The sequence below is a fragment of the Mus caroli genome, unplaced genomic scaffold, assembly GCF_978045245.1.
Source record: "Mus caroli unplaced genomic scaffold, Mus_caroli_1 scaffold_19, whole genome shotgun sequence".
NCBI classification, from domain to species: Eukaryota; Metazoa; Chordata; class Mammalia; order Rodentia; family Muridae; genus Mus; species Mus caroli.
Genome location: NW_028227274.1, coordinates 61,395,204 through 61,419,829, shown reverse-complemented (window position 1 = coordinate 61,419,829; position 24,626 = coordinate 61,395,204). Strand labels below are relative to the sequence as shown.

General features: G+C 42.2%; 1 protein-coding gene across 1 annotated transcript in view; it reads left to right on the top strand.

The window, feature by feature from the left end:
* Positions 1-24,626, top strand: part of Piezo2 (piezo type mechanosensitive ion channel component 2) — a 369,017-nt gene that overhangs the window by 260,831 nt on the left and 83,560 nt on the right. Inside the window, exons 8-16 of the mRNA XM_085833455.1 lie at positions 291-453; positions 3,702-3,821; positions 7,287-7,425; positions 10,047-10,195; positions 10,993-11,223; positions 14,660-14,783; positions 16,383-16,681; positions 17,945-18,093; positions 22,064-22,237. Of these exons, the coding sequence (XP_085689581.1) occupies positions 291-453; positions 3,702-3,821; positions 7,287-7,425; positions 10,047-10,195; positions 10,993-11,223; positions 14,660-14,783; positions 16,383-16,681; positions 17,945-18,093; positions 22,064-22,237 (1,548 nt within the window). The remainder of the gene's footprint in view (positions 1-290; positions 454-3,701; positions 3,822-7,286; positions 7,426-10,046; positions 10,196-10,992; positions 11,224-14,659; positions 14,784-16,382; positions 16,682-17,944; positions 18,094-22,063; positions 22,238-24,626) is intronic.

The window sequence follows — 24,626 nt, the reverse complement described above, 5'->3', positions numbered from 1 at the left end:
ACGGGAAGCCTTGAACAAACGAAGGAGATAGAATGAGTCGTGGAGACTTGGTAATATCAAGTATTAAGATGGAGACTTTGATGTCTCTTTATCATGACTGACCCTCTTCCCAGCCCAGTTGCTCAACCTGGCAAAATCCTAAGAGTCGTTTGGTCCTGTACACAGTCCTGTTCATGTATATTGTATGTCTCAGTATATCTTATGCAATTGTGTAGCTGTGTACCTAGTCTCAGATGCCTTAGCCTGCCACAGTCCACTGCAGCTATCCATGTTTCTTTGTTTTTGAATAGGTTGTTTGGGATCAAGTCCGTTATCCAGACAGACTGCTCCAGCACCTGGAAGATCATAGTAAACCCAGACCTGTCCTGGTATCACCATGCCAACCCCATTCTCCTGCTGGTGATGTACTACACGCTGGCCACGCTGATTCGCATCTGGCTACAAGAGCCTCTTGTAAGGATCTGGAAATATTTCCTGAGCTTATCTTCAAAGTACCTAGAGTCTCTGGGAGACATGGTTTCAGCAAAATGGTAGTGTTTTACCCACGTTGGTATAATTCTACAAGTACTGAGTGAATGTCAGCTGCTTCAAGTGGCAGTGGTAATAACAAAGGAAGATGAGGTTTTATCTGGCACTCACCAAGCCAACAGGCAGCATGCTGGCTATTTTTGTGTATCCTTCTTTCCACCCATTAAATAACTAAAAAATGAATACTGTGCCTGTCTCATAGGTGAGGGAAATGAAGCATAAGAGATACGTGTTCCGGCATCACACACTTATTGAATGGTTCAGGTTGGATTCAAGCCCATCTTTGATAGCAAAGTTAGTCTTAGAGACCATACAACCCTGAGAATAGACACCATCATAAAGGTTCAACTCCCACTGGGGCCCATGGCTTCCACTGTGAGGCGTGAGGACTGGGACATTCCACTCAAGCACATGGGACACTAGCACATTCCCATAGGAATACCAACAAGGCCATGGCACTTTGAACAGGAAGACCAATGCTTGTGTGTTTCCCAATTTTTCTCAGTCTTCTGTCCACTCTGTCTCCTACATGGATGGGCAATGTTTCGAGGGGGGTGGGAGGGTTGATATACATAAGAGGTGCCTTTCTCATTTCTATCTGCAGGGGGCGCTGTTCATGCCTGCTGAACCCAGCCCAAGATGCAACCTCATTAGAATTGCTGCTAGCTTTGGGGCCTGGGAACAGTTTTCTCTTTTCTCTTTTCTGCTTTCTTTCTCACTGAATGTACTAGAACCACATGTTACCAATTTAAGGAGACACATCTTGAAGGCCAAGAGTTAACATACTAACTTGGGGGTCCAGTATGAAGTAAAATAACACTAGACAAGGTCCATACTCATTCAAGCTATACATCTACAAGGAAAACCAATCAACAGACAAATAAACAAACAAACAAAAAAACAGCTCCCCCACCCCCACCCCCCAGAGTAAATGCAATACAAATTAAACAGTGTCAATGAAACCAGATAAGACACGTGACTCCTTCATCTCTGGCAGAACTGCCACCTGCAGAAAGCAAAGAGAATCTATCTCCTTCCTGTATGTCACTCTGTCCTCATGTGACACATGGAGGGTAACTAAGTAACTAAGACTAGGGTCTCAGATCTCATCCTCATTAGTTCCCTTTGCATGGGTGTCTTCCTATTGGGACCCAATTGGTGGATACAAAGTAACAAATTAGATCCATGAAGTCAGAAGGAACAAATCTTACATTACACCTTTCTCCAATTCCTTTTAAAAATTGGCCACACTAATAAAATACTTTAAGATTTGTAAGATTTGTATTATGTTAGCTTCCTACACACACACACACACACACACACACACACACGTATGTGTGCATATACATTACTGAAATTAAGACCTTCAATTATTAAGTGTGCTTAGCTTTCACTGTGGCATCCCATGTAGACATCCAGGTAATATAGCAGCATTGAGACTGCTCTGTGATTTCTTCAGGCTTGTGTAACACTCTAGCATTAGTGATAGCGTCATGGAGTGTCTCTGGAGCTGGGGAGATAGAGACAGCTGGGAAGGCAATCTGAGCTATAGGCTTTGCAGGCAACAATAGGATTCAAGCTAGTTCCTGTAGGGACAAATGGGACATTTCAACCTGCAGTTTAAATAGGTGGGAGCAGAAAAATGTATTACTGAGGCAATGTGGGAAGACGAGAGGCTGTTCACACCACAGTTTCAGAAGCTCTGGCATACTCCTTGAAGAATGCCAGCCATCAGGTGTGAGTGCGGAGGTGAAAGTCTATCAAGGATGTACAAAGGCCCGGGGGAGGGGTTAGGAAAAGGAGGAGGAGATTGTATCAAAAGTTAAATACCAGAGGGATGTTGGGCAAACATCTGAGCCCACTCCATGGATTCTGGGCCTCATTACTGTATGACAGCTCCAGATAAATTGGTTAAACACCTCATCACACAACAGGGTTACTCCCCAGTGAGCCCAGCATCACTTGAACATACTCTTTCATCAAGAATGCATTTATAATGCTCCTGACCTGCTGGCAACCATAACCCCTCATAACCTCCTTTAAACATACTCAGCCTGCAATTGCCAAAGTCATATATTGCAAAGGCTACTTTATAATAGGGCCACTTATCATGTGCCACTTATAGTACATTGACTGTTAAAAAGAGAACATTTGCGGGAGTGTTCACCTATAACAGCAGGTTATTGTGAGTTCAAGTAACGTTTCTACTGAATGCTCATCACTTCCAATCATTGAGAAGCGAAGAGTAGCTATGTTGACTCATAGTAAGTTGGGACTATGTGTATGTGGCTTCTACCTGGCCTCTGGGAGGTAGGGTGTTTCCCTGGGGTGCTCTGCTGCACACTGGAGCCAAGATTGGGCAGTGAGCCCAAATCCACACTGTCTATGTTAATTCCCTTTTTATGGGAACACCTCTGTTGGAAAGACATCTGAGTGTACTCCATGGTTTCTGTGCCTTATTACTGTCTGAGAGCTCCAGATAAATTGCTTTTTACTAAATATCACCTTGCTGTGTATGGTGAGACATGTTTGTGATCTTGAACTTTGGCACTCTGGGGGCTGAGTCAGGAGAATTGTGAGTTTTAGGCCTGCCTGGGCTATGTAGGAAGATGCTGGCATTAAAAAAAAAAACCAAAAAGTTTTAATGAAATATTCACCATTGAGAGGCTTAGACTATGAACTGAATACTCTTTTAGAAATGCTTAGCTTTGCGTGGTGGTACACACCTTTAATCCCAGCACTCAGGAGGCAGAGGCAGGCAGATTTCTGAGTTCAAGGCCATTCTGGTCTACAAAGTGAGTTCCAGGACAGCCAGGGCTACACAGAGAAACCCTGTGTCAAAAACAACAAAAAAAAAAAAAAAAAAAAAACCCAAAAACCAAAAAAATGCTTGCCCTGTGAACCAGTTACATTGCTATTTTCTGGTGCAGTTAAGAATACACATGGAGAAGCCATGGATGCTTAACATCTGTGACATGGGGAGCTTTAACAGAATCAGACAACATTCCATAGTGGTCTTTATCTGACGTACATGACAGTGTTGAGTAATTTTAGGAGAGTATTGATCAAGTCCCATCTAGGTCATACCCTAACTTTGAACAGCTGAGACCAAGTGCAATGGTTTGCGGATCTGCTTTGGGGAGCATAGCTGCTCCCATGATTCTGTGTTTCAGGTGCAAGAGGAGATGGCGAAGGAAGATGAGGGTGCCCTGGATTGCAGCTCCAATCAGAACACAGCAGAGAGGAGACGGAGCCTGTGGTATGCAACCCAGTACCCAACAGATGAGAGAAAAGTAAGGCACAGAAAAAGAATGCTTGTATCCCCATTCAGTTTCTCATGTCTGTATTGTGTTATTGAATGTGAGGTTTAATACCAGTGGTCTGAACACATTGCTTCTGACTTATAGAAATAATTTGCTTTAGGTGGCTATTTCCAGAACCCTCTGTCACAGCCAAACTGGGGCTTTTAAAGGAAGTAACTGCTCCCACAAGACCCCAGAAGAGAACAATTTTTATATTAATCACTTTGACTTGAATACCAAAAAAAAATCCTGATTTTTTTTAAATTAAAATATTTAAGACAAAAATCAATAAATAAACTGTTGGCACCAAGAGAGCATAGTTTCAAGGTAGACTACACAGCAGCCGAGTCTTTCAGTGTATTGAGTGACTCCATGCCTCACAGTGGTAACTCTGTAACTGACTGGAGAAGATCCAATTTCTGCCTGCATGTGGATATGGGCCTCTTGGTTTCTTAGACTCTGGCAGGGAAAGTGTTGGCTCATGTAAGTTAGTATGTAATAGATCACTATTGCCAGTCAGCTTGAATTCATTCTGGCTGGTGCTATATGGACTTAAGAACCTGTTTGCAAAGACACTGAGACAAATGTTTTTTGGGGTTTTGTTTTTGTTTTTGTTTTTTTTTTTCCTGGATGGAGCCAGAAAGTCACATCCAGTGTTTTAGAGAATCGAGAGGGAGACCCTGATACATTCAATGGCAGACGAGTTTCTTCAAAACAACATAGTCCTTGTCTCAGTGTCCTGTCTTGTGCTGAGGGGGGTGGGGCGCTACTGTGAGGGAGGACAGAACCGTGGGGCAGGTGGGGTGCATCATAGGATAGGTGAAATGCCTTACAGCACATATGGTGCGCCATGAGATCATCATCATGTCCGAGATACCTGAGGGGGTTTCCCTTGTCCCAATAGATGTTATTGTGCCCATTTCACCAACTATAGTGACAGTATAGATAGTTCAACCATGTGCAAATTAAGTCCCAGGGAGCTCTCAGGCCTCCAAGACCCTGTCAGAAAAAAAAAAAAAAAAAAAAGGTTACAATTACAATTGAGATCTTGGAGATTCTTGCCTAATGGCTAAGAAGCCAGGGTGTCCACGTGCAAAGCAAAGCCGGGACCCCACACATAATAATTGCAGACACAACAACAACAACAGCAATAACTTAACACTACCACAACTGTACCACCATCTCCATACCACCAGCATCACCACCACTTCCACCACACCACCACTGTACAACCACCACCTTCACCATCAAAGCCAGTTTCTCTCGAGGACGTTCTTGATGAACCAGGATGAACAGGAGCCAAACACAACATGACAATGGTCCACACACTGGGCATTGGTTCCCTAAGACTACAAGGGAACCTCAGAAATTCTTACAACCTGTGACATAGCATAACACAGCAGAAAACATGGTCCGTATATTAAGGTCACACTGTTGCAATCTCCCTAGTGCATCCTAAATAAGCAAAGTGTGTAGACTCCACCTCAGGTGCCATCACATGCCTGGATGTCACATCCACTGATGCGCCTTGCTGACTCCCTCACGACTATCTCTGCTCCGCCACGCTCTGTTCATAGCAAGTGTCCCTTACACCATAGTTTTGCAGCACCTTTTCTGTTTTTAGGTGTATACATATTGTGTTTCCCCTGGGTAGGGTAGTCTTCAGTGCAGTAGCGTGCTGTGAAGTTTGTATGTAGGGCATTGATTACCACTCCTACACCCTGAGAGTGGAGCAGCTTGTACCTTTGAGCTTAGTGTATTTATCGGATTACACAAAAGTGAGATTGCCTAACGAAGTTGTCCTCAGATGTGCCTCGTCATCAAACAGCACATGACGCTGTTAGTTTTCTTAACTATGCTCTTCGAACTATGTTCCCCATGAATATTCTGCACAACAGGACAGGGCATCTAAATGGCATGGCATATACAAAGTCTGGCAAAGTCCTGAGGAGAAGCACAGTGTCCTAAAGTCACCGAAGGGCGGAGCTCACTGTGTCCGCAAACGTGTTTATAATCTCATGGCTTGTGACTGGCTTATTTGTTTGTATCCTTGCACATCCGAGTTGGGAAATGGCTTTGATGAATGGAAGGACGGTGGTGTTCATGACAATGGTCTGCTGTGTTCTGCATGGCGCTTCTAACATGCTAGCATGCAGCTAGGTGGAGGCTGGGTTTTCATAGAGAAGCGTGTACAGATGCAGATGTACCTCAAACTGCTTCCAGCTCATCGATTAACATGCTCTCCTGCCTTGCTTTTTGCAGCTTTTATCCATGACCCAAGATGACTACAAACCATCTGATGTTAGTATACCCTTAGAATTGTCATTTATGCTTATGTAAGTGACTTCAAAGTAACAAGCAGACTTACATCCTTTGAGTATATTTGAGTTATCTGTAAAGCCCCTGTACATTTTTCAATTCTCTTTTTTTTTTTTTTGCAGAAATTTTATTGGCTTTACTGTTCTAAAAATCTGTCTAAAGTATGAGATGGAATATAATATACATAACACATTTATACTTTAGAAAAGCCCTGTGTTTGGAGCATTGGTGTGTGTGGGTGGGTGGGGATGGGGGTGGGTAGGGGTGGGGGTGTAGGCAAGAAGTCAACTCTGGGTGCTGCTCCCCCAGGAACTGTCCCCACTGTTTTGTTTTTTTGTTTTTTTTTTAAACATTGTCTCTTACTAGCCTGGAACTTTTTAGTCTACGCTAGCTCACTAATGAGCCTGTCTCTGTCGCCTGAGCTCTGAGACTACAAGCCCCATGATACCACCATGGCTGGCTTTCTTTGCATACATTGCAGAAATCAAATTCAGGTTCCCGTTCTTGGTTCTTAAAAAGCAAGTACCTTACTGACCAAGTTATTATCACCAGCTCTGTTGATCTGTCTTTAAAACATGTTCATCTGTAGTTGTGCTAATTATTATGTACCTGGGAGATTGTATATATGTCTATGCTTACCTTGAACCCATAATGTCGGAGAGGTGGGAGGAAAGGAAGACCCAGCTATTTGCACTTAATGTCCTGCAGCCCTGCAGTTGGGACGTCTCACCTAAGACCTGCAGAGTATTTTCTTAGCCCTGTGCAAATTGAGTGGTGTCTGGAAAAAGAGCAGGGTGGATGCCCAGGGAAGGTATGGAAGACCAGTATATATAGCCAGATGGCTGGAAGGAATGCAGTAGAGAGAGAGGACTGTGATCAGGAAGGGCTAAGACAGAGTCTGTCGCATGGTTTGTAGCAGGAGTTCAGAAAGGTTTTACTGTCACTAGTCTGTGGAGATCAAATTTGGAGAAAGCTTATAGGATCCATCTTGATAAAAATATTTGGAGATTTAGTAAATGGTTCAGCCTCTAATCAGCTTTTCATCCTGTGTGATGCATGGAGCTTGGGAGGGAAGAGGTATGCTTACAGAGAGGCCAGACTGCAATCACTTCTGTCCCCCTTCCTGCTCCCTGACAGGGCCTGCTGGTGACCGTGAATGGCAACCCTGTGGACTACCACACCATCCACCCAAGCCTGCCCATAGAGAATGGCCCCGCCAAGACAGACCTGTACACCACTCCCCAGTACCGGTGGGAGCCTTCGGAGGAGTCCTCAGGTAATGCCCCTGTCTTAGGGCTTTACTGCTATGAACAGACACCATGACCAAGACAACTCTCATAAAAATAATTGGGGTTGGCTTATAGGTTCAGAGATTCAGTCCAATATTATCAAGGCAGGAGCATGACAACATCCAGGCAGGCAAGGTGCAGGCTGAGCAGAAAGTTCTATGGCTTTATCTGAAGGCTGCTAGCAGAATACTGACATCCAGGCAGCTAGAATGAGGATCTTGAAGCCCACATCCACAGTGACACACCTACTCCAGCAGGGCCACACCTTCTAATAGTGCCACTCTCTGGGCCAAGTATATACACACCATCACAGCCCCACAGTGAAGTGAGCAGATTCGCTCAGGTGTGTGTTCCTTCTCTTTCATTCATAAAATTGGCGCCACTTCCTATTGCTCCGTGTATAATTTGGTTCTTTACTCTCAAACAGCCTCTGTTTTAAGACAGAAATGTTGCCAAAAAATTAAATCGATTTCCTTAGAGCTTTATTTCTAATACACATCAGCATGGTTTTATTCACATTTGGCTCTGGTACATGCCAGTGGCAGGAGGGGGACAAAGGTTGAAAAATAAAAGCATAAGAAGAAAGTATCTGAGTACGCTACCTTTCAGGACATAGGTTCTTGCTGTGTAGCCCTGCCTGGCCTGGATGTAGACCAGGCTGACCTCAGACTTACAGTAATTCTATTGCCTGTGCCTGCCAAATGCTGGGATTACAAGCATGAGTAACTTCAGCTGGCAACATGTTAGCTTTTTACAGCATTAAACTTGTGTGTGTGTGTGTGTGTGTGTGTGTGTGTGTGTGTGTGTGTGTATCTACCTCCCTATTCATCCACATACTGAGTCATCTGTTAGTTAATTTGAAGGTCAATAGTTTTTCTGGATAATATTTTAAGAACAAATTTAAAAGAAGATGACTTTAAGTCAAATAGAGAAGACTGGAGTGATTTCACCCACCACTTGTGATGGGAGCCATGTCATAAAAGAGAGAATGCTCAGAAAATTGGCACAGTACCTAGCAGCAGAGAGTTTAAAGGTGGGGTCCAAAGGAAAGGGGACAGAGGTTGCCTGCACAGTGAGAGTGCAGAGATGCTCTAATCACCCATTAGAGCAGTGTTAAGAGGCCAGTTATAGAAGACCCCGCTGAGCTCACTGCTTGATGGCCACAAACACTCTCCTTGGTCACCCAGATAAGTGTCCCTCTATATGCCAGTACCTGGGCAGCAGAATAGCTCTAGGATGTACACAAGAAACTTTAAATCAAAACCATTTAGTAAGGGAGAAACCTGATCAGGGCCAAAGTCTCCCAGGGAATACAAACTCAGGTTCCAGGAGCATATGGCAAACACCAGGAAGGACCACAGAGGGGAGGAGCCACAGAGGGGAGGAGCCAGCAATGAGAACTAGGCCTGTGATGGTCCAGCTGGAGAAATAACCTTTGTCTATACCACACACACACGCACACACACACACACACACACACACACACACCATACCAAGAGCTTACCATAATGGTAATTCTTAGGTTCATTTGATTTATTCTTTTCATTGCTGGGAGTGAATTTTACCACAAACCCTAGGCTCATCCAACTGTAATGTTAGAGAAATTAGAGACACTGGACTTCTGACCAAAAAGCCTGATAGCAGCCCATGCAAAAGAAACTGTGTAATCACTGATCTATAAGTGGTCTGTTCTTTCTCACATGATGCTAATTCTATTATTCCTTATTTATATGAATTACAGTTAATTTAAGCAAAAAAGTCAAAGGGACCACATTTTACTGACATAGATTAATATTTGGTACTACTTAGTCTCTCTGGGTCACGTATCTGGGTATCTAAGGACACGTATCACGTATCTAAGGACAGCATCTCTGACTTGAAATCCAGTCAGGTTCTGGTCATTATTATAGCTAAGCCTACCATCTGCTCTGGAAGCTTACCTGGGCTAGAATCTTCTTTTAATCCCACTGTGGAGCTGCTAGCTGACCAGAGACTCCCACCAACTGACTGCCAGCCTGACACATCATCTCTGGGCTACCTCAGTCTCTCCATTAAAGAGTTACAGCATGGTAGCTGCCTCCTCTCTAAAAGCCGGATGGTGGTTTGCTAAGAGAAGATGCCTGAGGTGAAAGCCACATTCCTTTCAAACTGAATCTGGGCTGGGAATGTAGCTCAGGGATAGTTGTTTCCTAGCAAGCATTGAGCCCTGGGTCCCATTCCTCAGCAACAAAAAAAAAAAAAAAAAAAAAAAAAAGAAGGCAAAAACAAAAACCACCCCCAAACCCTGAATCTGAGAACTGACAGCCCATCTGTTTAAGAGTGTTCTATTCAAGGGGGAAAACAAACAAAGTCATGAACACCAGGGAATGGAAATAACAGAGAAAACCACTCTCCGCAGTGGAGTTTTTCTTTACAGCATGCCTGGACCATTATTCCCACCAGTCAGAACTTAGTGCTTCTGTCTGAGTGCTGGAGGCTGCACTAGTTGGAGCCACTTTGTATACCAGAAGACTGCCAAAATCACACATGTGATGTCCTATGGGAGTTGCTATAGTGACAGAGGTCAACTACATCCATCCATAGTCATATAAAGTGTTTGCCTCTCTAGAAAAGAAAGAGGAAGAAGAGGACAAGAGAGAAGACTCCGAAGGGGAAGGGAGCCAGGAGGAGAAAAGGAGTGTGAGAATGCACGCCATGGTCGCCGTGTTCCAGTTCATCATGAAGCAGAGTTACATCTGTGCCCTCATCGCCATGATGGTTAGTACTTGCATCACCTTCCAGGGCACTGGAGGTCCAGAGTCCAAGCCTCTCAGCCAGGGTTGAGACTGCAGTTTGGGAATGGGCTTGACGTCAGTTAGCTTCATCCGTATCCGAAACAGATATCAAAGGGCCTGTTCACAAGGGACCACAGGATGAGAGGTGAGGATCGGATAGCAAAGTTTCCTGGAGTTGATGTTACCCATGAGCCTGATTGGCAGATTGCTCTGCCAGCTGTCGTTGACAAAACACTTCTAAGTCTCTAAGTCTAGTCTCTATCTAAGAACTAAGCAACAAGGCAAATGCTTTGTCTGAGAGGGCTAAGCGCTAGTGTGTCCTTCTAGAAGCTACCAAAAGACTAGCCTTTGTTAACTTGTCCTCATTATTCAGTGTTTAGATGCCTCGCGTGCATGTTTCTTCTCATGGAATTTCTATCATGTCTGTCTGCCTGGTAATGAATGCTTAATCTCAACCTTTCGTTCTCAACGTTCCCACAATCATCATGACCATAACTAACCACAGACTCCGAATACTGAGAGAAAATAAATCTGCTTTAATACTGTAGAATAGCATTGGGAGTAAAAGGCCTTTGACTCTCCCCTAAAGGAAGCACAGAGCCAATATCATGCTCAGCTATTTCCATTCCCCTCCTTCCTTCCCTCTCACAGCAGGCTGGAAAGCTCTCAGTCATCTACCTGCAAGTTTCTTTGTCTAAAGGCCTTTTCTGTGCAGATGACACTGAACTCCACTGTCCTTTGTACTGACAGCTGCTGTCCTTTGTCCCCATGGCTCCACAGGCATGGAGCATCACCTACCACAGCTGGCTGACTTTCGTGCTGTTGATCTGGTCCTGCACCCTCTGGATGATTCGCAACAGGAGGAAGTATGCCATGATCAGTTCTCCTTTCATGGTCGTCTATGCGAATCTGCTGCTGGTGCTGCAGTACATATGGAGCTTTGAGCTCCCCGAGATTAAGAAGGTCCCTGGGTTTCTAGAAAAGAAAGAGCCAGGAGAACTTGCTTCAAAGGTAAACGGATGGGGAATCCCGAAAGAAAGAGATGCAATAATGGCCATATCCTAGCAGGCAGGTTTTTATGAAAGCCACCTCTAAATGACTTTAAGAATGAAAATATCTGACGTGGAGATAGATTACATCATTCAGACACCTCTCCTTTTATCCAGAGCCGGGGAATGACCCCCAAAGATCTCATATTGTGCTACATCTCTGTCTCTTGTTTTGCCTTTTATTTTGTGACTGGGTCCTACCATTGCCAAGTTAGGGCTGAACTCACTCTGGAGTCCAAGCAGGACTGGAATTTGCAGTCCTCCTTTAGCCCCCCCCCCCAGGTAGCTGGGATCAACAGCCCATCAAGTCTGGCATCGATCACATGTATGCCATCCTGCTTTTAGTTTTGACTTAGAAAGGACAGTATTTCTACGAAAGAAAATTATAGAAAAAATTATTGTAAGTTAAATGTAGCAATAGTAATTAGATGTAGTCTATGTTACAAGAGTTTCTAAGTAGGTTTGTTAATAAGTTCTCCACAGCATCAATTGTACTACTTCAGTCAGTACTACTCCTGAATCAGTAATTAGATGAATAAATAGGATTGTGCAATGTAAAACAGAAAATGCAACATAGAACACTCAGAGCAATTGGAGAGTTTTGGGGCAGGTTAACTGTAAAAATCAGCTTCTTTGCACATGCTATCACAGTGAATAATTTACCGTGGATAATACTTTATGTTAGAAAAGCAATTTTTATCAGCAGAAATTGTGACCCTTGCTTTTTATTCCTTCTGTTGTGAAGAATTTGCAGCCATTTCATGGTCTATTTATCTCCTTGAGCCAGTTTAATGGTTTTTCTTTCAGAAGGTTAAACATTACAACTTACTATTTTATACACAAAATCCAAGCATGTGCTCCATACATGTTGATGACATTAAGGCAATTTAAAAAAATCAACATTGGATGAACTTTTAATTTTTTTTTCTTCACTAGACATACAGGAAACTAAATATCACCAGAAAATCAAAATCGTATAATGTGAAACAGCCACTTTGACCTGTGTCCAAGCAGCCCCAGTTCTGATGACTGGTGTACCTGGGGCATTTACTTTGTGAGTAGGCTAAGCAGCAGATGGGTACACAGAACAGGCATCTTGAATCAGTATGAAAAGATGAATGTCATTCATCCTTTATATGACAGACTTTGCCAATCTCATTCATTAGAGCAGCTGGAAGGCCTGCCCCACCCCGGCTCATCTGCCCAGATGTGCCTCCTGATGAAAACTCCTCAAGGTGCTGTCACTCACCGGTTGCTGCTATCAGAGGATACAACTCTCCAATATTCTCATGTAGGAGGAATTCAAACTCCACCTCTTCAGCTGAGTTAGACCACTGTAGCTTGACCCAGAGCCCTTGAGAGATACAGAAAAAAAAAAAGTCAGCTCATTTGTAGGATTAAATTCTGTCTAGTCTAAAATTATTTGTTCTTGGAAAAATATGTTATTTTAGAAATAAACTCTTGACTGTTTTGAAAAACATTATTGGAGACCAGGACGTCCACTTAGATAATAACTATGGACTCACAAGATCTCCAATGTAATGATATTCATGAGAACACACAGCTACCAAGTCAGGTGGCACAGATCAGGGAATCACACCAGTTCAGGAGACTGAGGCACAAGGATCTCAAGTTCAAAGTTGGGGCTACAGAATGACTTCAAAGTCACTGTGATCTCCTCGGTGAGACCTTGTCTCCAAATTAAAAGTTGGAGGGTTGAGTTTAGCTCAGGGGTAGAGAGTATACCCAGCCTTGGGGTCAATCACCAGGTCTGCTAAATAACTAAGCAAGTGAACAGATAGATGGATAGATAGATAGATAGATAGATAGATAGATAGATAGATAGATAGATGATAGATAGATAGATAGATGATAGATAGATAGATAGATAGATAGATAGATAGATAGATAGATAGATGCTACCATCTAGAAAATACCTGTGAGTTAGCATGACACAAAAGGAGAAAGAAAAGAATGTGACCTTTGACCTCAGAGAGCTATACCGCCTCAGAGCAGCAGGACTGAAGTCCTTTTGCCGTATTGTCCAAGTCTGGCCCTTGTTCCCAGCCACTCTCAAATTCTTTCCTTCAGGAAGGACCCCATATGCTCCTAGTTATTCTTTTTTTTATTAGATATTTTCTTCATTTACATTTCAAATGTTATCCCGAAAGTCCCCTATACCCTCCCCTGGAGAGGTCCTTGGTCTTTGAAAGATCATATGCTCCTAGTTATTCTTAACCTCTCACTACATGTTAACAAAACAGGTCTTCTTCTCAGTTTTACTACAGTTCATTTGGTAGAGACTTACAAAATTTTAATGCCCAGTTTTCAATGTACCAGTTCTCCTGTTCTTGACTTTGTTCACCTCTGCATGTTAACCAGGATTCACTGGTACTGATTTTGGATGAAGGCAAATGATCGCTGGCAGAGATGACTGTGTGACAAGTGAAAACACAAGGAGAAACCAAGCCACCCTTAGCTTTAAAATTGGCTTTCGTTTCTTTGGCAAATGATTAGTGAAAACCTTTGCTGAACCAGAACATATCATGCCGCATCCACTAAGTTCAGAATCACCCAAGACAGACAAATGTTACTGAGATGTGTAGACACTGAGACTGTCACACACTGACACTGTCATGGGGGTGAGAATTGGTGCATCAACTTTAGAAAATGAATATTTGTCAGTTCCTCCAACAGTTAAACACCCAGCACATGATGAGCAGTGCCAGGTGTGAGTTTAGATAACTATCCAGGACACATGGAAACATGAAGACATGGGAACACTTAGACAACTGTTCATAGCCATGTTATCCATTGTAGACAAGTTGGAAACTCAAATGCTCTCAACTGAAGAGTACATAAGCACCTTCTTGCATCTTTATAAAATGAAATACTGTTCCCTAGTAAAAAAGCAAAAAAAAAATAAAAAAATAAAAAAAAAGAATGAAGTGCTGTATACATATTATAAGGTTACTAAGCCTTAAAAATATCATGGTAAGTAAATGTCATTCACAAAAAGACAGGTATTATGTAACTCTCTCTACTTACAATGTCCACAGGATGTATATAAGTACAGACAGTAAGTAAATCAATCACTGGCAAGAACAAATATGTGAAAGAAAGGGGTGACAGAAACCATGCTGCTTTGTGGGGAGCAAAGAAAATAGGACAAAATAGATTGTGGTAATGATTTGTTGCCCGGAAAGTAGACGGAAACCAACGAAGTAGACACTTCCCAGGAGACACATGATCATAGCATATGGGTGATGCAGATGCATATGGGTGATATAAGGGGTTGTTACATAAGTAGGCCGATGCCCTCACAACTATGTGCCTTCACAACTATGGAGTAGAAAGACCTCAAATGGTTGATGAGCCCCACCTCACTCTACTTCCAGATTCTCTTCACCATCACGTTCTGGCTGCTCCTGAGGCAGCATCTCACAGAGCAGAAGGCCCTGAGGGAAAAGGAAGCGCTTCTTTCTGAAGTCAAAATTGGAAGTCAAGAACTTGAAGAAAAGGGTAAGTGTGGGACAGGAGTGATGGCTTCATAGTTAAGAGCACTGGCTGCTGCTCCAGGGAATATAGATTTGATTCCCAGTACCATGTGGTGGTTCACAACATGGAGTTGTAACCTGTCTGTACCTCCTGCTCCAGAAGATCTGATGCCTATCTTGCCTCTACAGATAGAAGGTAACCTTTAGAGTATTTGTGTGTGCCTGTGGGGAGTATTATTTTTTTTAATGTGTTGTTTTAACTTTCAGAAATGTTATTCCCAATGGAGGACAACACTAAATGTCAGAGAAATTTTCTCTGAAGACATACTTCTTGTGAGAATTGGAGCCAATAAATTAACTCAAATCCCTTAAATTTACATTCTTGGTTTTTTTTTAAAAAGGAGAAAAAAAGAAGAAGAGGGAGAGAAGGGAGAGAAGGGAAGAGGGAGAGAGGGAATGAGGGAGGAGCAGTGAATTATTAACATATCTTTAGCTTTTGTCTTTCTGTAGAGATAAATGAAAACTAGCTCTCAAACTCCCTAAGCAGATGAGTAAGTGTCGTTTATAGAATGGATTAGATGGTATTAAAGAACTTAAGATCAGGGACCTGAAAAATGGCTCAGTGGTTAAGAGTGCCTAGTGCTGATGGAGAGAGAGAGGACCTGAGTTCAGTTCCCAGCACCCATGGTAGGCAGCTCAGAACTGTCTGTCTCTCCAGGCCCATGGGATCTCCTGGCCTCTTCTGACCTCTGCTAGGATCTACATTCATGCACATATGCCCTCCTGTCTCTGTCACATACACAAATAATTAGAAAAAAAATCACTAGTCATTTTTTAAAAAGAAGTAGCACCCCATGGAACGGATAGTGCCAGTGTGGAGAAGCTGCCATGGCAACCCTAATGCAGTAAATGATGAGAAGCCCTGCACACATCTGCTACTGTTGTGTAGTTCTTATTAAGCCTAACCATTGGTTCTTGTTTCAGCAGCCATAGTTTGTAAGATTTAAATCTTGGCTACGTGCGCCTGAATGTCTGTCTAGTCAGCACACTGGTTTACTATTCAGTTTTAGCAAAGAATGGTTTGTTTAGCATAAATAGTTGAAGCCCCACTTCAGGTTTACTCCCCTCCCTCTGGGAATCCATTGGTTTCTTGAGGAAATGATTCAAATTTAGATAGCTTCGGAAAAACAGCACAAGTAACCTTAGCAATACAATACCCTGAATATTATCATATTTTAAACCACAGGGTGCTTTGGGCCAAGACTGCTAGCATTGGTCTCGTTATTATACTGCTTGAGTTGTCTAGAGCCATGAAACAATTAGAATCAGAAATGACATCATAGATTGGTTTTGACTATTGTTACACATTTATATTTATACTGTCTGACCCTCAATCCTGAAAATCTAAAATGTGCTGCAGAGATATTAGCATAAAATATTCCTTATGAACCCCACTTTATGAAAGTTATAAAGACCACCATTCAGTTGCCAGCACTGCCTTACTTTTGAGAACCATGTAAAAAGCACGCAATAGCTCGGAAGACATATTCTTCCACGTCCACATAAGTCACCTGCAGCCAAAGCATGGCCGTAGCCAGGAATAATAACATGGCCTTCTGTTTAGAAGATGAGGAGCTCCAAGATGTACAAGTGGAAGGAGAGCCCACAGAGAAGGAAGAAGAAGAGGAAGAGGAGATAAAGGAAGAAAGGCATGAGGTAAAGAAGGAAGAGGAAGAGGAAGTGGAGGAAGATGATGACCAGGACATCATGAAGGTGCTGGGTAATCTGGTGGTGGCTCTCTTCATCAAGTATTGGATCTACGTCTGCGGGGGCATGTTCTTTTTTGTCAGCTTTGAGGGGAAAATCGTCATGTACAAAATCATCTACATGGTGCTGTTCCTGTTCTGCGTGGCCTTGTACCAGGTCAGTAAACACACAAGTTTCTAGTTCTCACACCTGACTCAGGAGTAGAGCAGAGGTCTCTCCATAGAGATGAGCATATCTAGAAAGCGATTGATGTCACTCAGAATCCCAAGACAAGAATCAATGTGCTCTCTCTCTCTCTCTCTCTCTCTCTCTCTCTCTCTCCCTCATTTTAAAATTTCCATTTACTCAATTTTTATAGTCCTTCTCCCATAGCAATATACTTAAAATAACTTTCTAGGTAACTAACTATATCAATCTTTTATTCTACAGCTGTTAGTTAAAACAATAATATTAATAAACTTATTTGTAAAGAAAATCACACACCATTACTAAAGTCTATACATCTCAACAGACTTTTCTCCAGTTAAAACAGCCTTTGAGGCTATAGAGTTTCACATTAGATGTTACTCATCAACTCTCAAGTATATCTTATGCACTTCATATGTTTTCAATATGTCTTGATTTGACAAATAATTTTTGACATTAGATCGTATTTTTAACATTTCATGATTTAAGAGCAATGTGTGGATATTCTCATGTACTTGAGGATTCTCTAGTTTGCTTATATTGCAGGCTTTGAGATCAGAAAACTGTCCATTTGTGAATGTGAGTAAGTGAGCAAGTACTGTGTGTGTGCATGCATGTGCCTGTGCATATGTGTGCATGTGTGATACAGTGAGGGCTTTGGTACCATAAACTCATCATATTAAAATGAGTTAGGCTCTCCACGAACTCAGTTTGAACTGATGTTAGACAGCAGTCCAGCAATACAGACTGGAGCAACAGTAGAATATTCTTTTAAGCATCCTCTAGGGTACCCAAAGCTGTGACAGTAGTAAAAGCCCATTATTTATGAAAACGGGAGTTTGAAAATGTTTTCTGTGAGAATTGATGAACTCTCAAGTATCTCTAAGGTACGAGAGAAGCCCTCTAGTAAACATTTTAGTTTTGTTCACTGAATACAATATTGAATTTTACAGTTTTGAAAACTGAAAATTGCAGCTTTCTGTAAGCAGAAAAAAAAAAAAAACATGGTGGCGCATTGTCACAAGTAAACTGCACAAAGAACCTTAGAAGCCTAAAACTAAAATAGGCTTTGCTTCAAAGTGTGTGTGTGTGTGTGTGTGTGTGTGTGTGTGTGTGTGTATGTATTCAATAACTTGCTTAATTAAGCCATATGTCTATACAAGCCACTTTTTTTCTTTTTGCAACCATTTTTCCCCTTTTCATTGCCTGTGTTCTTCAATGGCGGCCTCCCAGGTGCACTATGAGTGGTGGAGGAAGATCCTGAAGTACTTCTGGATGTCGGTGGTCATTTATACCATGTTGGTGCTCATCTTCATATATACTTACCAGTTTGAAAACTTCCCGGGCCTGTGGCAAAACATGACCGGATTAAAGAAAGAAAAGTAAGCCATTTGTGCCTGGGATGGGACGGGAAGAAGACAAACACATTAAAAGCCTCGATGCATATTGTTCCCCCAAAACTTTGTGGACAATTTTAGTAAGATGTGATGCTATGAATGTCTGTGAGGTCCTTAAAGGCAAGTCAGAGAACCCCATTCTTCTCTGTTCCCTCTGCCTAGCTCTGACCTTGCCATGGAGCGGAGACTCCATAAAGGTTGTCTGGCAAATGATTGATTTTTCAGCCCCATTGTGATGAACAGTGCCATCTCCTGTCGGTCCCATGTAAAACACAGCTCTCTAGCATACTCTTGTGCCTTCTGCTTCCCAGCACAGCAGTTTTCCAGCCCGTGGGAGGCTCCTGGATTCACCTGCCTTCTACCTGTGTCTAGACTTCCACTCTAAGGAGTGGTTGGTGGCACAGTTTCTATTGTGATGCTGTCCTAGAGGGACTTGATTGCACACGATTTTCTCCTATAAATCTCTGTAATTAGTGGAGAAATCCAAGTAGGTCTAGGTCTTGATTCAAACCCGTGGAAGTGTCAAGGAGAAAGAATAAAAGAAAAGGTTTTATGTATGGTCAGGTGAATACACCCACTGGGATTCATTAGAGAGGCTTAGTGAATACTTGCCCTATGCCAGGATTAGAACAGGAAACAAGAAAGATAGCTAAAGAGAAAACAAAACAGAACAGAATGAACAGAACAGAACAGAACAGGAAAAGAAAAACAGGGGAAAAAAACTTACCTTGATTCACATAAGTACATTAAAATATATGTCAGTCTATGAAGGAAGCAATAAATGGAGTCGTCTTGTCAGGAGTCTTTGTACAGGTGTCATTTACACTCGACCTGACAATCAGTAACTAAACGTTTCTTAGAAAACTGGGATTTTGAGTCTAGGATATGGGAGAGCATCCCAAGCAGAAAGAACAGCAAACACAAAGGCCCTGAGGCAAGATGGAGGTAGCCCTGGGCACAGGGGGGTGCAAGGCAGCTCACCTGCTGAGAGCATGGGCAAAGATAGCAAGAGAGGTGGGGAAAGGGTGGGGTGGGGGGAGCGTATTACAAATACCCAGGGTGAAGCATCGCAAGAAGTTTGTATTTTATTCTCATCAGAATGTTGAAGGCCAACTTTGACACCACAGGGTAAACCTAGGAAGGCCAAGTGTGGAGTTGGTGATTGATCACTCAGCAGGAATTTCACTGGGGCTGGCACTCCCTGTGACCAGTGAGAAACTCTCTGAACTCTTTAAATTCTTTGGTGGCCAGTGAGAAGGAAAAGAGAGAAGAAAAAATGATCATACATACAGAGAGAGGGAGAGGGGGAGGGGGAGGGGGAGGGGGAGGGGGAGGGGGAGAGGGAGAGGGAGAGGGAGAGGGAGAGGGAGGGGGAGGAGAGGAAGGGAAAGGGAGGTTGAAGCATGACAAGCTCCAGCAACTTCACACATATACGTACATACCTATATTCATTCATACATACATAAATACATACACATACACATACACACACTGGGTGGATGGGCCAAAGCTCCAACCAACTTTACATACATAAGTATGCATACACATTTGGTAGATGTAATAAACTCCAACAAGCTGCTTGAAACAACTGTATTTTTTTTCTCTTAGCCTTTTGATACCACCTAAGAAAGAGTTCTCTGTGTAAGAAAAATATTACCTCATAGCTACAAGTTACATATTCTCTAAAAACAATCACCACAAAACAAATTCTTTACAGATTAACATCACTACATAAAAGAAAATTACAACAAAATTATTGATCATGGATTTTTTTGAAACTCATATCAAACTGAACATTTCCCATCAATTTTTCTCTCCACAAGTTCATCATAAGCCCAAAGCAATAATTCTTTTGTCATTAATTAACAAAGTTTAAGTAAGTCAATCTATAGTAGCAAGATATTTCCTGTGTTTAGCTGACGACAATTTGTATTTAGCAAGAAACAGATCATCACCTATCTTACATCGTCTCTTTGAAGCCTTGTTTAGCTAAACTAGCTAATCATCTATTCTCTATTCTTAGACTCAGAATTATTGACTGTTTATTCATAATACTGTCTTTTCATGGTGCACACTGAAACATGTGGCCCTATCTCTAAATTACAAACAAGATGCAGGAACTCAAACCCAACCTAGAATGCATGTTTTCTTTGATCATTAGCTTGAACCAAACCTATTATTCTCTTCCAAGTACAATTCTGTACTTGTAAGCCATTAAAGCTCACTGTATTTCTTTTCTAACCTACAAAGCCTTTATTTACTAGTCTACAAGGGAGGGGCACATTCTGCTCTTAATTCTAACTTTATCATATCTTTCTGGCAAAGCAACTTAAACTATCTCCTTAAAGTTTCTATCAATTACTCTAACTTCCTGAAGCTATTTAAATCAAATTAGGAATTCTGTAAAATCATTAATTCATCTAAACAATATTATTTTATGAAAGTTCATCTTCATGCTGATCTGCAGGGAAAGTGCACGATAGAGTGGGCTATCCCCTAGGAGGAAATCACACCAAGCTCTAGGCAGTGAGAGTCTCCCACGTCCAATCACAGCATGCCAGATATACAAGAAATATAGCAATGACAAACATAAGAAGGCACATCAATAGCCAGAAGCAATCCTGAGACAAAGCCCCTGGGGCTGTGCCTCTCAAAGGTACACCCATTTCAGCTGTGCAAATGGTGGACTCTCTCCAGGATGCTCAATTGCCTACTGCAGCTCCTCCTGCATGGTGGCTGCCATTATAATTTTCTTCAAATCTTGTAAGATCCTTGAGCAGCTAAGGAAGTGTGATTTATGAAAAACAGAAAGAAAATGACATCATCACATGCACTGAGTAACTTTCCTGGGAGAAATAGAAAGATCTTCTTTGGACTGGGTAAAGGGTAGAGACAGATAACGGATGTGTGTGTGTATTGGATGTGAGAGTTGTCCACAGATGAAACAAACATGCATGACTGTCTTAGTCAGGGTTACTATTTCAGTACAAAACATTGTGGCCAAGAAGCAAATTGGAGAGGAAAGGGTTAATTCAGCTTATACTTCCACATTGCTGTTCATCACCAAAGGAAGTCAGGACTGGAACTTGGAGGCAGGAGCTGATGCAGAGACCATGGAGGGGTCCTGCTTACAGGCTTGCTTCCCCTCGATCGCTCAGCTTGCTCTCTTATAGAATCCAGGACTACCAGCCCACCCACAATAGACCCTCCCACCCTTGATCACTAATTAAGAAAATGCCTTACAGCTGGATCTCATAGAGGCATTTCCTTAAGAGAGGCTCCTTTCTCTGTGATAACTCCAGCCTGTGTCAAGTTGACACACAAACCAGCCAGTACAGTGACTATGACAGGAACAAGCAGCGATGCTTCCTGATGTCTAAATTTTGCGTAAGGCAGATGTTTGCACCATTTAATGGTTTGGGAGAGGACAGAGTGGAAAATGGCTTTGCCAAGGAAAAGAGAGAAACCAAGGCCACTGCTGAGTCTGAAGTCACAATGGAGTAGCTTTCCAGTAGAAAACGTGGGTCTAGTTGCACTGGAAATCACAGTGCTGTTAGTAGATATGTCCATTTGGGCAACAAAAAGGCAGATAAGTTCATGGGATTGACCAAGAAGAGTACAAGAAAAGGGACCCTAAACTGAATCTAGTGCCAATTCTGCCGCTATGTACAGTACAGATAGGAGGTGGGGCTAAAAAGAAAACCAGACACGTATGAGACGCTGACCCCAAAACTATTAGAAAAGGATTAGTACTGGAACAAAATAAGGGCGTAGCTGCTGGTTTCTGCTACAATGAGTTGGTACTGACGGCTGAGAAGACAGGCTGGTTGGATTGGTGAATAGTGGGAGAGGGGGTAAATGTTAAAAGCTAAGAGGATAAGTGTTGTGGTTTGTGAGGGAGAGGGCAGAGTGTAGTGTCCAGAAAGCTTCTTGCTTTTCTCGTCTTCTTCGACAGGCTCGAGGACCTCGGCCTGAAGCAGTTCACGGTCGCTGAACTGTTCACTCGCATATTCATCCCCACTTCCTTTCTGCTCGTCTGCATCCTACACCTCCACTACTTCCACGATCGGTTCCTGGAACTTACAGACCTCAAGTCCATCCCCAGCAAAGAAGACAACACCATCTACAGGTGAGCTAATGGGAGAAGTCTCTCCTTCTTTATCCAGGAGAAGTCCGCTCTGGAATTCTGCTTCAGTTAGAAGCTAACTTGGACTTTTAACCTTGACCTTGAACTTCTCACTGATGGTGTGTGTGTATGTGTGTGTGTGTGTGTGTGTGTGTGTGTGTGTGTGTGTGTGTTGTGTGTCCCACGCAGCAGAGCCATGAGACTCCCCAGCATGCTTGCTGGTTGCCATGTAAACTTGCCCTCGTGTAGATAGGGCAGGCAAGCCAAACTCTCCTAGGTAACTCCTGCTTCCTTTACTTCTTTTCAGTGCTCAAAACTGAGTGGTTGTTAGAACTGAAGGAACTCCATAGACAAATTGTAGGTGGGAAAATCACCCTCGATGACACTTCTCAATTATTGGAAATTATCACGACTTGATCATTTTTGACACTATGCTGAGATACTCATTGCTGAAACTATTTATTATTGAATTCTGACAGTATTTGTGCTGAATTTAACTATAAATACTCGATGACTTTTCAAAAGTCATATTCAAAGAATTTAGAAACATATTTTAAGCTTGACACATGCCTATAATCCCATCACTTGAGAGGCTGACAAAAAAGGATATATAGCCACAAGTTCAAAGCCAGCCTAGACTATAAAGTGAATTAAAAGCAGAGCAAACACGTTGCATACAGAGAGAGACAGAGACAGAGACAGGGACAGAGACAGAGACAAACATTGACAGAGACAGGGAGGAAGAGAAAGATAATAGAGAAATCTTCATTTGTAATATTTAACTGTTGATCATTGCTAGATGACTTAAATTTTATTTTATTTTATTTTATTTTATTTTTATTTTATTTTGTTCCCAAAGCCCTCTCTTCCCTTCAATGTGTGTTTTCTTCTCTTTAAATATTTGTCCTGTTTGTGGAGACTTTCTGTCACTCTTATTCTTGTTGCCATGTGTCTGGGTTTTCTAATATCAAATAGGATGTAGGCTATAATTTGTACAAAAGAGTAAATATTTTCAGGACCACAGTTTTACTGAAGACAAAAGGCTCAACAAAGGTTTTACCAGATGAATTGCCTGTGCTGGCTAGTTTATGTCAAGTTAACACAAGCTAGAGTCATCTGAAAAGTGGGAGCCTCAGTTGAGAAAATGCCTCCTTAAGATCAGGCTGCAGACAAGCTTGAGAGAGCATTTTCTTAGTCAGTGATTGAAGGAGAATGGCCCAGTCCATTGTGATTGGGGCCATCTCTGGGCTGGTGGTCCTGGGTTCCATGGGAAGCAGACTGAGCAAGCCATGGGGAGCAATCCACTAAGCAGCACCCCTCCATGGCTTCTGCATCAGTTCCTGCCTCCAGGTTCCTGCCCTGCTGAATTTTCTGACCACACTGCTTTTTATAATGAAGTCTAATACAAAACTGTGAATGAAGTAATCCTCCCCCCACCAAAGTAGCTTTTAGTCAAGGTGTTTCATCACAGCAATAGTAACCCTAAGACACCAAGTGATTCAGTCCGAGTATGTTTACTGAGTTTAGCCCATCATTCCCTCAAAGCACACATGTACTGCCATGCCTATTATACAGGTTCTGGGAAGGGTTACTGCCCAGGACAAGTATATGCTGGCTTCTTTCTACAGCTATAACAGCACCACGTTTGCTTGTCAATTTGCTAAGAAACAGCAGACCTAATCAACCACTTCAAGATCACTGCTCCCCTAATTTCTGCTTGTGGCTCAGCCTTGAGCATTCCCTTAGTAAAGACGTTTTGCAAGAAAGGGGAAGGCATTGAGTTACATGGGATTTCACCCTACAGTCTGAGAAACAGTTTTCTAGTACCTTGGAGAAATTCAATAACTCTGGTATCGCGAGGTTTTCTGTGAGAAGGTTCTATAAAGGTTATAAAATTTGAATTTAAATATTTGGCATACACAGCATCTTTTAAAAATTCTCTCATATTTTTCTTACTGATAATTTTCATCTCCCTATAGTTTTTTTTAATCTGTCCTGAGTCTTAATCAATGACCACATTAAAACCCAAATGATGGAGGAGGATAAGCATCTTCGCAGATGAGACTGGCTTCCCTGTTTGCTTGCCTTCTCTTACCTCTTTGCTTTTGGATGCTTTATAAAACCTGGTTGCAAATGGAGATCGATGGCCTCGTTGTAGTTACTAAGTTGATTTCAGAACTATGGTTTTTATTGATATATTCCATTGCCCTCTCCCTGTCTTGTATGTGTGTGTAAGCATGCACATATTCAATGTGGACAGATATCACTTGGACTTGAAGTAGAATTTGTTGTTATTTAAATGTACAGGAATTTTACCTAGAATTATAGAGAGAAATTATGTCATACATAAGAAAAAAGATTACAATTTCTCAGTAGACAAACTCAAGAAATA